Here is a 15,584-nt window from a genome sequence, read left to right as displayed (position 1 = left end):
TGTCTGGCCCAAACTCAACTCATGAGTTTATGTGGCCTTGAACCCAGATTTTCAAGATCCTTTACAGTACTATAATTACAATACACTGACTGACATAAAGTTAAAGTGATGTATATTGCAAGTAATTTTACTACATCCCACAAACTTTCTGTATGGCACGACTTCTCAGTCTATGATTGGGGGTCTCTTGATGGTAGAGGTTACTTCAAGTGATTTCTAATACAAGTAACAAAATGGCCAAAATCCCACGTTGTTGTATTTTTTGAAATTTTATTGTCCTGCTCTGAAACTTTGTGAAATTTGGTTTTGACCAGCTATATTTGTTTAAAATTATAATTTCCTATAAAATCATATTTGTTGACAGGGCATCTGTGCCATGATACCTGCAAATACATGCTTAACCTTCAGTTTCTGTGGCTTCTTGGGTGAGAAGCGAAACTTCTTCAAAGTCCAGTTGCCTCTTGAAAAAACACCTTTGGGATAACTTTAGAAATGATGCTCTCTTTGAATTAAAGGGAAAAAATATTGGCAGGTATAAATTCTGTCATCACATATTGTGCCTAGACTAGTGCGTACCTTGTTGCTTTGTACTGAAGCATTTGAAATGCTAAGGTAGATTCAGGAAATCCTGCAATGCTAATTTGTTCCGTAACTCCAGAAAGCTTGAGAGTGAGAATTTTCAAAAAGAATCTTGTCCCTCATAAGTTATCCCAGTATACCACCTGATACAACATGGTTAATCTAGGAGGGAAGCAGCACATGAGGATTGGCCAGTAAGTAACCTGGGCATCAAATTAATGAAGTGCTCCTGTCAGTCCACAGTGTCACGCTGAAACTCCTCTTGATGTGCTCATAAATCAAAGTGACGGGCGCCTGTTACCCCAGTAACTGCACCCACTCAGCTGCATCTAATGTAAACAGAGCAGACAAAATGCTTTAAGAAATTCAAACCCCATCACTAGGGAAAAGATCAGGGATCAAAGAATATAGAGTTGGTGCAACAAGAAGTGAAGGTAAAAATCTGGGGTTTAATCCTAAATAAATGCTTTCTATAGATACCTGCAAGTATTAGAGGAAGAAAGGATTGTAAATGGTATGATCAGTACACCAGTAATTGCTAGTGGCTGGCAGAGTAAGCTTCAGTAATTATTTCCTTGTGTTTAAGATTTTTATCAGTGTGCAGATAAGTTTCTTACTTCATTGATTCTATTAAAAGTACATGGAAGATGATCTCCAAAAGTGAAAATGTCCAGAGAAGACCACAAATTCTGACAACATATTGGCAAATGATAGCTTCTAAGGCAATACCAGATTAGCTATTTAGTTCTAGTGATCAGGGAGAAATCTTGGAGGAATGTAGGTTAATAAAAATAACATACAAGAAAAAGTGAAGTGGGCTGCATTTTTATGTACACAACACTCTGCTGGGCTTAGTAAAATTACCAATATTTCAAATTTCTAATACATTTCTAACAATTCCTCAGAAAAAAAGTACAGTAGTTTAATTTTTTGCCTTGCATTCAGTTTTTTTATCCAAAGACTAAAAACTCTTGTTTTTCTTTTGTAGGATTGTTTCTTTTATTTGATACACTGTGGGTTAGTTTGGGAAGTAGGAAGAATTTGGGTTCAATAAAATTAGTTATTCAAAAAAAATTCATCCACCATAAGTAATTCTATGTGCTCATGATGGTCTGTCGTTTAGAAGGAAACTCACATTTGGAATACTATACTTTGGAAGAAAATAAATATTAAAAATACTTCCAAATGAAGCTTTTATTGTACATCTGCTTCACTCATGAAGCTTCATCTCAATGGAGGGAATCGAAACATCACAATTATCTATTTATTACCTCCTCATAGTTTTCCATTGCTTTTATTTTTCTTAATATATAATATATGAAATTCCATGTATAATCCATGTAGGAGGATAAACCAGAATATCTTGGCCTCTTGATTGGTGAGTGCTGAAAGCTATTTTTCTATTTTTCTGGAAACCTCTGAAAAGGAGGCTTCTTAAACATAAAGAAGATATATATAAGTAAAGCATAATTTAAAAAAACATTAAAAATTAATCATTTATATGCACGTTCTCATTTTCCCCTAAGTTAATTCAAGGCCTAAAAACCTAAAAATCAAGGTACAGCTGATCCTTGATTTACAACAGTTCATTTAGTGACTGCTTAAAGTTACAACAGCATTGGAAAAAGTGACATATAACTGTTATTCACGCTTAACAACTGTTGCAGCCTCCCCATAGTCACATGATCAAAATTCTGATGCTTGGCAATTGACTCATATTTGTGACGGTGGCCGTGGCCCAGTGTCATGTGAACACTTTTTGCAATCTCTTGACAAGCAAAGTGAATGGGGAAGCCAGATTCACTTAATAACCATGTTACAAACTTAATAACTGCAGTGATTCACTTAAGAACTATAGCAAGAAAGATTGTAAAATGGAGCAAAACACATTTAACAAATGTCTCACTTAGCAAGAGAAATGTTGGGCTGAGTTGTGGTCATAAGATGAGGACTGACTACTTGGACTTATAACTTGATTATAAAATTAATAGGCTTGGATTTTACTGAATTTGTAGTGAGATGAACGTCTTTAATTGTGGGGAATCACCAAGAATGTCAGTCTTTGTAAATAATCTTGTTTCTTGAACTTGAACCATACATACTATAAACACAAGATTATTTTTGGCTGATGCCAGGATATGTTCTCATAAAAAATGATACTCAATAAATCTTGTTCTGGGGGAAAAAGAAACAGAGAGAAGAGATGGGCAAATGTTTTAGCCCTGCTCATACTCTTATTCTACTTGTGTTCACTGGGAAGGCCTGCAGAGAGGCTGGAATTCTATTCAGTTTATGTTGTTTCAATTTTCTCTGCATTTGAGAACTAAAGCAAATGAAGCAAATTGCTGGCAGTTATAGTCACAAAGCAGAGAGCTAGAGCTCCCTCCTTTTTCTCCAGGCGACTTGGTGCATCTTTCTCACCCTTAAAAACGGCTTAACATTAATGCCTAACCTTTTCTTGGTGTAATGTAGTTGTTAAGATATTCGCCTAGAAACCAGGAACCCGTGAGTTCTAATCCCACCGTAATCATGAAAACCAGTTGGCCCAGTCACTTTCTTTCAGCCCAACTGACCTCACATATTGTTGTGGGGAAAACAGGAGGAGGAATGACTATTAGTATATTTGCTGCTTTAAGTTTGCTGCCTTGAGTTATTTATTTAAAACGTATTGAAGAAGGTTTTTTTTAAAGAACTTTTTTGTTTTTCTGCCTGCAGTTCAATCCCTGCAGGGGCTGCTCCTTCCCATTTTGATGCCTTTTTGCTAAAAGTCCTGATGATTTACTGGAAAGGAATCCAGTCCAAATCAAAAGTGAATGAACTTATCTTGATATAGGCACAATCTGTAATGATGTATTCTATGTTATTCTTCACAGAACTACTAGTTAAATACTTTCAAAATGAAATGATAGACAAATTTAATGTTTGGGGCTTTGAGTATGTATGTGTTAATACTACCCGTTCTTGATTCTCTGAGGCCCTCTTCAGACTGAAGCTGCTGCGGGTCTCTCTGGCCTCTTAAGCACTCTTAGCTGCTCTGCTCATTAGAATATACATAATCCTTGAGAAGAGGGTAGGAAGAAAATAATTGTGACAGCGAAGAGCTACATTGGAGGGTGTGTGATTTTGTTTTTGTCAAAAACTTATTGTCTGTTACAATGTTGCTTATAAAATGAATACTAAAAACTTGTTTCTGGTGGTGCTTATAAAATATACCCTCCTAATGTAGACTTGAATATTTTGGCAGTGGCTATTACTACAGAGGGCCAGATTTCAGGGACAAAGCTTAAATGAAGAAGCTGGGCCATTGGAAGCAGCAGCAAAGGCTATCCATGCATCAGGGATGAATTAATTATAGTAAAAAAGAGACGGAACAGCAGTGTTACAATCCTTGTTTTTTATAGGCTTAGTGTATGCATCATGACACCATGGCACAGTACTCACAAGAAAATGGACCACAGTGGAAAAGTAAATACCTGCAATTATCTTTGTAGCAGCATTTTTATGCTTAGACATTGTATTAGCCCTATAACAATATGGGCAATTTGATTAAAAAGTCAGTCATGAAATGGCTACAAAACAAAAATACATATACAGTGTATAGATTATACTCAAAGATGGTTCGAATGATTTAAAATATTTTGTATGCTAACCACTTCTTTAATGGCTCAAGACAAGTTACAGAACTCAAATATTCAGTGCCACTGGCAAGTGCACTTTGCTTTCCATATGCTTTCACCTGATTGCAATACTTCAATGTATACTGTATGATGTAACAAGTTTAAAGCATAAGTTTAAATAATAGTGGTAGATAAAAATTGTTTGGAGTCTTTAATTAAAACATCATTATCCCTGCATCATTAATATCTAGCATATCTATATACTTGATTGCTTCCATATGTAATTCAAGGGGGCATAACTAGGATTCTCATGTATGAGAGTGATATAGTGCATCAAATCAATTAATATTGAATGTTCCCTTTTATTTTGAAACCTCCAGATCTCATGTATTCTCATTTCCAGAATATGTGTGGCCCAGGCAGTGCTGAGTTACTGCACAAAAAGGAGCTTTCTTGCTTTTAAAAGCCTCATGGGAGACTGCTTGTGTGCAGAAGCTTTTGGCATTCATAGGAGTTTAATCTATATATGTTTAAGGTGGATAGGTTCTGCTGACATATAAGATGTTTTGTCTCTTATAACAATTCAAATAACAGATTTAATGAAAAGACTCATTTGAGAGAGCAAAAGAGAGAGAGAGAGAGAGAGTGTCAGCATTTTCAGTGCTCCGCCAAGCAGGCTCGCTGTCTTCTCTTCCGCCACCCTCCCTTTCGTTTCTGCTGCTCTGGCAGATCAAAGGCTTTTAGTCTTGGTTATATGCTGTGTAGCCACGGAGGATAAGAGATCAGAACTGTGAGCTGTGCTAGCTATAGCTAAAGCTGAGATCGGGCTGCTTATGCAAGACCTGAGAAAAAAATAGAAGGCCTGTGCTTTGAGAATGAAAATGTGTTTTAATTTCTTTCTTTTGTTTTCCAGCAGCCATTAGGGAATAAGCAGCTGGCATTCCAACAACAGCTCCTGCAGATGCAGCAGCTGCAGCAGCAGCACCTGTTAAACCTCCAGCGACAAGGGTTGGTCAGTTTACAGCCAGGACAAGGCACCGTTCCTCTGCAGACCCTGCCACAAGGTAATGCACATAAGCCTCCTTGTTCTTTAGTTGTTGTAGGGAGAACCCACCCAGCCATTGCAGCAATTAGCTTTGCCAGTTGGTTTTCATCTCATTTTAAAAGCTGCCTGTTGTCCATGTACTTGAGGCCTGATGCTTGCTACACTTTTACGTTTTGCTGTCAAACAGCCATTGATAAAGCATTTTTTGATTGCAGTGCAGTGGGCATGTAATTCAGGAACAGTTCAGGGACTACCTGAAGATGTGCTGCTGATAGTAATGGGAGAGAACTGGGCCTAATGCACCTTTCATGAAAAACAGTCACCGGCAAGCAGTAGTAGCTCGTCCTGGGTGCTGCTGCTGCTATTACTTTTTTTATAGAAGAAAAGAACGTGTAACTTATCATCTTGCTTTATTCCAGAAGACCTTATGTCTTCTCTATCAGAAACACTGTTTTTAAGGGAAGCAGCAGAATCTGGGCTGAAATCATGCTAAATATCAGAGTTCCAAGAATAATAATGGGAAGGGATGGACAAGATGGGAGTGAAAGCACTGTTTGGGTTTTCTGATAAATGGTTATTGTTAGCAGAATGTACTGTACCTGAAAGCTATTTTCTTATGCCTTTCTCCAACCCATATACGTGCACCACCTATCAACTTCTGTCAAATTCATGATTAAGGAAATTTGAGAAGGAAAGTCAGTAAAGTCCATGCAAATCATTGAAATTACAATCTGACATTCTGGAGCCATCCCAATTACAGGAAGGAAAGAAGTAGCAACATGTCAATATGAACAATATGAACAATTAATTCTTAATTTATCCCCTGAAATATATCACTAAGGACACACGTTTTATCTATCAGCCTGAAAGGCATTTAGATACTGCTGGTCAACAAATAACTGAACTAATGTTCAGTGGCCATGTTTCTTCTATTAAAGTTCCAATGCTAGCTACCAATAGATTTCATAAATAGATTGACTCAATTTGGACATCAACCTGTATAATCCAAAACCACCCAAATGAACTGCAACAAGTCTTAAGATGTTTAACACTCCTGATCCATTCTCCTTCTGTGGCATGTTCATGTGGAGTTTGCAATCAGTTTTCTCTTATGATTTCATTTAATGTAGTTTAGGCATTTCTCTGAATTCTAAATTGTTTGATATATTGATGCAACAAGATAACAGTTTGTGGGTTTGATGAAATGACAAAAAAGGAGTCAATCTAACTTCAAAAAAAAGTTTCTGAACACTTCTTTTCAATCATGATTAAATCAGAAAACGAAGCATGCAACCTCCCCACCCAACCTGCACTATCTCCTTTTCATCACTTTAAACTATGCTTCATTGTGACCTAGGATTTACTTATACCTAGGGTAACCTTATACCACAAAGAGGTTTTCTCAAATATCTATAAAGCTAGCATCCCTATAAATATTCCCAATTTATCCTAGTAGACAAGAAACAAAATGCCTTTAATTAGGTACATCAGGTATACCTGTATATATGAATTTTGAAGTTAGTCAAAAACCTTCAGATTAAAAATTGGAAAAAATCAATTTTAATATACAAGCTTGGTCCTAATTAGAAGTAAGAAAATCATAAATCCATATATCGATGGTGTAGAATAAGTGTTAAACTTTTGGAAATTATATCTCCAAAAGTGAGAGAAGTTGCATGTCAAAGATATTGAAGTGTGACATACTATACTAATTTTGAATCAGTTTGATAAATAGCATGAACATCTAATAGCATGAACTTCTATGGTTACTTCTCCCTTAGCTAATTTAGAGTAAAAAAAAACTCCAGGCTTGTTGATTAAACTAACAGAGGAAATGTATATTATCATAATTCTTCCATGGTCTTGTCATGTCAGAAAATGAGTTTTCAACCTCAAGGATCCTAAAATTTTAGTACATGTTATGCTTAGTATTTTATTTTATGGAAGGCCTTAGGCATGATCCTAAGCGCAATACAAGTGCACAGGTACACTTATGTCCCTAGATGATAGCTATTTAAAAAACAAAAATGGCCATAAACCAGGGATGTCAAAATTGTGGCCCGGGGGCCAGATGTGTCACGTGCTGTCCACACCCACCCCTATTTTAGCGAAGGGGGGGGAGTTGTGATACATCATGTAACAACAATGTGATGCCACGAGTTTGACACCCCTGCCATAAACAGACAAGAAAGCCCAACTTTATAAGATCTAAAGATTTATATGATTCCACAAAAGTTCCACATTTTTATTTTTATTTTCCTTTCTTTTTTGTTATTCTTGGCCACCTGTGAATCACAGGGAAATCCCCATAGTTGATTTTCACCAAAAGGTTGAGAAGCAATGAATCATATGAAATCTCATGATTGTGTTCTGTACCTAAAAATCTACTAACCTCTGATGGAGCAGGAAACCAAAGATTCTAGTTCAGTCCAGATACCAGCACTAGGCAAATTAAAATAACAATTTTACAAAACAAATTAATAAATAAATAATTAGATTCAGAAATGTAAAGTTTATTCTGAATATTAGACTTGCATTTTCCACTGGCATAATATACATAAAAGTGGTAAGTTAGATGGAATTCATATTTCTTGATTTTACCCAGCATTGCTTAAAATCAAGAAATATGAATTCCATCTAAATTACTACTTTTATGTAAATTGCTTAGTACTAATTATCTCTTAATATTTAAGTGATTTATAGTTTAGATTTGTTTTTTCATGATGCTTTGTCTTAAGTGTTGAGATTCTTTTGGTACTTTCTTAAAGCAAATGACAGAGGATTGAAATATCTGCAGTATTGCTCTGAAATATATTTAAGTATTTAAAAGGCTCAGATGGTGCAATTTAATAACAGTGTGAAAAAGAGTTTATATGTAAGGAGTCCTTGGTGCTCTCTTGGCTTGGTTTTTTCTTGCAAACATTTCTTTACCTAAACTAGGTAACCTCATCAGTGCTAGCATAATGATGTTACCTAGTTTGGGTAACGAAATATTTGCAAGGAAAAAAAACTAATCTCAGAGAGCACCACCTCATGTCAACTCTGAGCTACAAACATTCTCCTTTATTAAGAGAATAATATCTATGTATTAGGGTGATATAAATTAATTCCTTTTTTCTCACTTAATTAAATTGGGGAGACCTTCACAGTTGTGGAGTTGTTCTGAAGTTCTTATAAATAAATCTCTTTCTGTGTTCTCTCTCCCTCTCTTCCTTCTACAACACTTATGAAGCTGTATGTCCCTCAGACCTTCAGCAGCTGTGGAAAGAGGTTACTGCTACTCAGCCTGTAGAAGAAAGCATCAAGCAAGAGGGACTTGACCTCAGCACCAACACCTCGAATTCTACCTCGTTTTCGGCTGCCAAGGTCTCTCCTCCAATTTCCCATCACCCTCTTCCCAATGGACAGAACGCCATGCTCGCACAAAGGAGGGACAGGTGAAGCTAATGGATCTTTATTTTGAAAAAAATATAGATTTTATAAAAAGCAGATTTAATCTCACTATAGAATTTCTATATGTTAAAGACTGCATGTATAATAGGACAAACCCTAAAATCTACTTTTTTGTCCTGCATTCAAATCTAAGGCACTTAAGCTATTTGCATTTCAATTTGAAATAGTATCAGCAAATGGGTTTAGAATCAAATTCTGATTGTAACAGTTTAGGGTAGTAACCTATGGCTAAAGAGTAGGGTCTCCTGAAGTCAGTTTTGAGATTCTGATTCTATCCCATCAGTTGCCAAGGAGGCCTCCAAATCAGTATCTAGAAAGTAATAATTTTCATTTAAAAAAAATCTGAAGGTGGCTGATTAAGTATGTATATAGTTACAGAGGCTCATTTTATTTTTTTTCTTTTGAATTGTATTTGTTTATTCAATAAAAATGGTATAGGTTCCCAAATAAACGTGTGCAGCATCAGAACAGCGAAGGAGAAGTCAAACTAAGTCATGATAGTGCTATGATTTGAATTTTCCGTACAAAATGGTATATAATCAGGAGCCTTTTTTCTCCTTTTGTTCCAACAAATCAGGTTTCTAGAAATAAATATTATGCATAGAATGATAGTAGATGGGACAAAAGAAACAAGCTGTCAAGATGCAAAGCAAAAACAGTCCAAAAGGAAACAGAAGAAACCAAAAACTGACAAAACAAGTCATGATTATTTTGCTTATCTGTAAAGCTTATTCTTTCTTGTTCAGCAAACCATGGTATAAAAAGTTGTTACTGTGCAATGTATGAACCTACTCATGGTCAAATAAGAAAAGTTCCCCTTAAGGTCACTGAATGCAAAATGTAAAATTAATTAGCTACAGCACTCTGGAGATAAATCTTTCCTTGCTAGCTCAAATGCTCTTTTGATTTATTAGTACAAATATGGGCTGAATGTTTCAGTTTACAAGTAATCCTCATTCAGTGACCACAATTGAATCTGGCAGCTCTGTCATTAAGTAAAGTGGTTGCTATGTGTACAGTTAAATCACTATGACTGTTTCCCTACCCTTTGGAAGATTTACCCTTGGGCTGGGATAATTAGTAAAAAGGGAATTAATACTTGTATTTACATTCATTGGAGAGGAAGGGATTACAAGAGAGTAAGCAGGCACACAATGGGGAATATACCAGCTGGGGCTGGGAGCTGCAAGAATGCTCAGAGCTGCTTGTGCCACTGTATTTCTGTTGGTGTGTATTCCCCATTGCTTTACTCTCTTATAATCCCTTCCTGTCCAATCTCTCCATTCTGCAAAGGGAGAACAAAAACACATCAGGACAGAGCAGGGCATAGGTCAATGCATACTGATTATAATGGCAATCATGTGACTGAGGTTATGACTGTGAAGGTCATAAATGTGGGCATTGATCATAAAGTTATTTTTTTCTATATCATTGTAACTTTGAATGGTTACTAAATGAGGCAGTTAAGAGAGGTCTCCTTTATTACACAAGATTGCCCATCCTCCCCACTAATCATCTTGTTTGCTAATGTCAGGGAAATGGTCAGAAGTGAAACTGTTACGGTCTAGAATTTCCCACACTCCTAGATTTTGTGCACTCTAGCAGATAGCTAGGAATGTAATGGCTTGAAATAATTTTTGGGATTAGACCCATGGCAATAAGGGGAAGGTTGATAGTCAGTAAATCTATCAACATCACATAGATTCAAAGTACATTGTCATGATGTTCTATATCAGTGCCTCCAGTCTGTTGGGCTCCGAGTTCACCCAGAGCCCATCAGCTCCGAATATGCTTCGCAGCAAGTCAGCTAGCCATGTCACCTTATCTCTGCTGCTTCCGGATCTGTATTACTACTTGTGTGCTGACCTATGGCTTTGGAATGACTCAGCAGAGCTTAGGATGGGTTCTGCAACAACTGCAGGGCTGCAGGATGGATTCTGCAACAACTGCAGGTCTGCTGAAACTGGCTCTTTATTGATGTGCATATTGTTAAAGTGGGTTGGGGCACATATAGGTGGTAATTAGGACTTAGGTTAAAACAACGTAAAGGTGGCACCAGGTGGGGATCAATTAGTGAGGGTTGGAATAGGGTAGGGATGTAGACATGTTATAGGGTTAATAGCATTTAGGGATAATGGGTTAGGTGTGGCCAGAATTAGAACTGCATATAGGCCTGGGTGTGGTGGGGTGTGTCTCATGATAATGGTGATAAAAGGAAAGGGAGCAAACTCAAACCCAACTCTAACCTTGCCTGGCTTTTAGCCATTCTTGCCTGATTAAAGTATTGTTGTTTGATGCTATATTTAATAAACCATTATTGTCCTAAAGAGGAGCTGGAGTTTGAATTCATTTAAAGATAAATCTTCAATACTCAAGGACTGGCTGAGACAGTCTAGGATGCTAGAGCCATCTGGTAGTCCATGTGCAAAAGACTGACTATTTCTGTCTTTAGCATCTTGGTGTATGCACATATGGATGTGCCAAACAGATTCCCTTTTTTATTTTTGTTTTGCTGGGAAAAATGGAATTCTGTTGCACTGAATTCTGGTTATAACCATGGTTACATTCCATATCAGGATACATAATTGCAACTTTATTGTTAAAACCAATGCTTTAAAATTTGCATGGCCAAACTGGTGATAGTTTCTGAATGTATGTAATCTGCATGCAGGAAAATATAAGCTGGATCGCATTTCCTCCAGAAGGCTCACATTTGACATCCTATCTCTAGGATAAATCTAAGATGAACCAAGATGAGCAAGTTCATTCTGCTAGCATATGTCTGCAGATTATGTCTGAGCTACTAAATAATAACTTGTCTTCACTCCTGTTTTGATCATGCAGATGAACGACTGCCAATCACAGCTGCTCAACATAGGGAATGCACCTTCTGCCAATTTTGAGAGCATGTCAAATTCCTCTAAAATTCCCATGTAGATGTTTCTTTTGTTGATGAGTACAAATGCATTATATAATATATGCTTAGTCCAAAACTCAGAGATATGAAAGTCTGGGAAAAATATCCCCTTTCCAACTTTATAGTTCCTGGTAGGCAGAACAGAGAAGCCTTTAACGCTCAGCAGTAATGTTTATTTTCTTTTTCTTTGTCCACATTTGCAGCTCTTCTCATGAGGAGACTCCTGGCTCACATCCCCTGTATGGACATGGGGAGTGCAAATGGCCTGGATGTGAAACCCTCTGCGAGGACTTGGGACAGTTTATCAAGTAAGTGACCCGTTTCTATGCTGCTATGCTCATTAGCTGAACTTATACTTTGTTTTCATTCATCTCTAGCCCAGTACAGAGCTAAATGTATAAACAAGAAACACCAGTAATTATTGCTCTTGGATCATGAGGATGGTTTCCTCTGTGCTGGACTTAGTTTACTTTGGCATGTCAGAAGATAAAGGGTCCTTGGTGGTCCCTGAGCTTGCTTGTTTTCTTGCAGACCTTTCATCACCCAAACTAGGTAACTTTATCACTGCTAGTAAAGAACATGGTTTGCTGCCAGTTTATATTCTACAATATAATAGAATATTCTGTATATTCTTATATTCTATTCTAGAATATAAATTGACAGCAAACTGCACTTCTTACTGGCACTGATGATGTTACCTAGTTTGAGTGATGAAAGGTCTGCAATAAAAAACGAGCAAGCTCAGAGAGCACCCAGGACCCCCGCATTTTAACCCTGAGCTTCAAATATTCTCCCTTATTGACTTCAAAAGATAGTTTTTCTATCTTTAAAGAAGTAGTTTCCTAGCAAGGTTTGACAATTAACCTCTTTTTGGAACTGAAGCAGACCTATCTGCCATGATTATATGTAGAAAAATTGATCACAACAGTATATGTTCTCAAAATTCCCTGAAATGGAGGTAAAATCACTCTGCTTCTCACTATAGTTAGGTTCCCGTTATATATTTAATAGGGAGAATGTCGAAAGCTATGAAGCACCATGGCTGAACACTAAGAAGTACAAAAGGGGTGTAGACAGGAGGAAAAGAAACTGAGGGGATCTACAGAAATGAGACCAGCAAAGTTTATAACTTGTCCATGTTAGGCAAAGGAAGGCAGGAAGGTGGGGGTGGAGGAGAGAACTAGAGAGAAACAGATGGCAGCACGGCAGCCTGCTGACACCGCTTGTGGGCTCTGTCACTGACTGATTAACTCTGCTGTCTAAGAGCCCTCTGCTAGCGTCAGGGTCAAACAAATTGTTTTCACGCTTCGTCAGAGGTTTACTTAATTAGTTCATTTGCAATTAGATCTCTTTGTAGCCAAGATTTTTAGCAAAGACATCAGATGAAACTGACGGGTTTTCTTTTCCTTGCCTCTTTGGGATTTCCCCCTCCCCTTCTTTGCTTTGTGACTACACATGCTCCCCCTCCCACATGCACAATATACCTCTGCCTGTTTTCAACCCCCCCCCCCTTCCCACTCTACTGCCTTTTGAACAGAATGTTGGGAAGGGGGGTGGAAATGATGTTAAGGAGGTGGGGGATATTGGGAAGCACAGCCTGTGTGCCTAATCAGACAGTGTGTAATGTTATTCTGCAAACTGAGCATTTCAACAAATCTTCCTTTTACTAATGGAAGATCACTACAATAGTCAACAAGTGTCAGCTGGGTACTCCTACCAAATTCCTTCTAGCATTTTGCATTTCAAAATGAGAAGGGCAAATAGAGAATTGTTTTCATATATATGTGTATTCTTACTCTGCCCCTCCAAAGTCTTCCCAAGATTACAGAATGCTTCCCTTCATCTCAATCCTCATAAAAAGGATGTCTTGACATTGCTGTGATTCTCTAATACTGCACAGAATGCTGTTTAGTAACTGAACCAAAAATATTGGAATGAAATAGAGGGTATTTCATTGGCTGACATTAGGGCAACTTTCACTTAGAGCTTAATTTCCATTTCAAAGCTTGCATCTTTAAGTTCAGATTTATTTTGGCTTTATTAATTTACTATAGCAGTAGACTATGATGCTTCAATCATTGACCTGAACTTCACAGCAGTTTTATTCAGCCAGAGTAGTTTGTTTAGGAGTCTACAACAGAGAGATTGCTGCTACGAAGTAGAAAAAAAGTGCCTATTTTTTAATCCATCTCACCAAGATAAAGAAATAATAAAAAAAAATAGAGAATGGCAAATTGTTATTCTGTTTAATAAGTTTGTAAACATGACATTGTGATTCTGTGATTCAGAATCTCCACCTATTCCTTTGATTGTCTTATCCCTTCAAACTATAAAAATCTGGGCTTGAATGTGTTGTGTATATATAATGCCATTAGAGAATTAGCTTTGAAAGAGGAAGTTCTGGAAACAAATCTCTGCTCAGTTTACTGTGCTACTGAATCAAAGTTACTAATAAACTAGCTAAGAGTTATTTCCCCATAGGACATCTTTCACAGTTATTGTCATGATAAAATAGAAAAACCTAATGCTTTCAGCAATTCAGAAGAAAAACAGAATGAAAATCTGATAAATAGGAAAATGTATAACATAGGCTGGTTTGCAACTCTTAAATATAAAACATGAAAAGAAAAATGCACAGATGAGTTCTTTTAATTAAGCACTGCAAATTTCAAATCCCTGGAGAAAAATTGGTATTTTCTATTTTTAGACACCTCAATACAGAACATGCACTTGATGACCGGAGTACGGCTCAGTGTCGAGTTCAAATGCAAGTGGTACAGCAGCTGGAAATACAGGTCAGTATAAATGTACGCAATAAGATACATTTAATTCTATAAAACTTCCTAACTCCTTGAGTGTCCTCTTACCTGATTTAAAGTTTACTTAAAAGCTATTTCCCAGATGGTTTTTACTCCTTTTTTGACCACTGTAATTTTTGAATTGCATTCTGCCATCTTGATTACAGTACATGGAAAGTACAAATTGGATTCAGTGGGTACAGTTGCCACAGTCGCCATAGAACATGTGTCATCGTTACAAGAATGGCAGTTGCTATACCGTTTTTGAATACCACCTGCTTCACACCTCATTTTTCCACTCCACAATGCATATACCTCATGATGTGTTAGAGAACTGCTCATGTGGCAAGAAAAAGTCCCTTAGTGAAAAGCTGATTGAGGTTTCATGATTTGTTCTGCTGTAGCAAGTTTGACATGTTTGTCAAATCAAGGTAGGCTACTGTGGCTTTCAGAAGTTAATATAAAAGGAAGCAAAAACGTAGTGGACTTTGCTTGATATGTTGTATTTCTAACATAGAAAAATCGCAATTTATAGAGCAGAGGAAACTGATTTAATAGCCTGATTATTTGCACACCTCACATGTAGAAAGACTCTGATATGTGTGAACCAACCACAAATAAATCCAGCAGTGCTAGCTGAAATGTGCTACTAAATGTGAACTGATTTCCCACTATGTTCCCTCACCTGAATTTTATGTTATGGTTCCAGAAGTGAACATATCTTATGATATGTCATATAGATTCTCAATATGGGTAATGGATTTATCAAAATTAGGTAGCTATGTTCAGAAAGCAGCAGCAACAGAATTTTCTTTCTTTTTTGACTTGGGAATACCTAGTAATGTAAAATTATGCTGATTTCCACATTTTCCCAAAAGTAATTGCCAATGAAGGGGAAAGAATTTAAAAAAACAAAAACAGGCAACACAATATCTTTATGTCACACGTTTCATCTTTTGAATGTTGCCACTGCACAAGTGAGGACAAGTAGTACCCTGCTGCTGATCTGTATGGCAATCATGTAACAACTATAACATTTATTTGAGGGCCATAAATTGTAAACAGTGACAGAAAGCTGTGACATTAACAGATTGAAAGTTAGCATCTCAAAGGGTGATGAGAGAAAGTGTCCACGTGGAGATAACTATAAATGGTTGTTAAATGTATGGGATGTG

The 15,584-nt window shown here is 37.0% G+C and overlaps 1 protein-coding gene across 13 annotated transcripts in view; it reads left to right on the top strand.

The window, feature by feature from the left end:
- FOXP4 (forkhead box P4) overlaps positions 1-15,584 on the top strand; it is a 168,553-nt gene that overhangs the window by 116,183 nt on the left and 36,786 nt on the right. For 9 of the 13 annotated variants that reach the window (XM_026680337.2, XM_026680339.2, XM_087959788.1 and 6 more), the window contains 4 exons: positions 5,110-5,260; positions 8,474-8,678; positions 11,815-11,919; positions 14,319-14,406. In XM_026680337.2, the coding sequence (XP_026536122.1) occupies positions 5,110-5,260; positions 8,474-8,678; positions 11,815-11,919; positions 14,319-14,406 (549 nt within the window). The remainder of the gene's footprint in view (positions 1-5,109; positions 5,261-8,473; positions 8,679-11,814; positions 11,920-14,318; positions 14,407-15,584) is intronic. The other 4 variants (XM_026680343.2, XM_087959791.1, XM_087959793.1 and 1 more) reach the window with 1 other exon arrangement.

This window comes from Notechis scutatus, chromosome 3, assembly GCF_049901735.1.
Source record: "Notechis scutatus isolate UNSWTSFEM ecotype Mainland chromosome 3, rNotScu1.2, whole genome shotgun sequence".
NCBI lineage: Eukaryota > Metazoa > Chordata > Lepidosauria > Squamata > Elapidae > Notechis > Notechis scutatus.
Note: the sequence above shows the minus strand (reverse complement) of the source record. Positions and strands in the feature narration are given on the sequence as shown.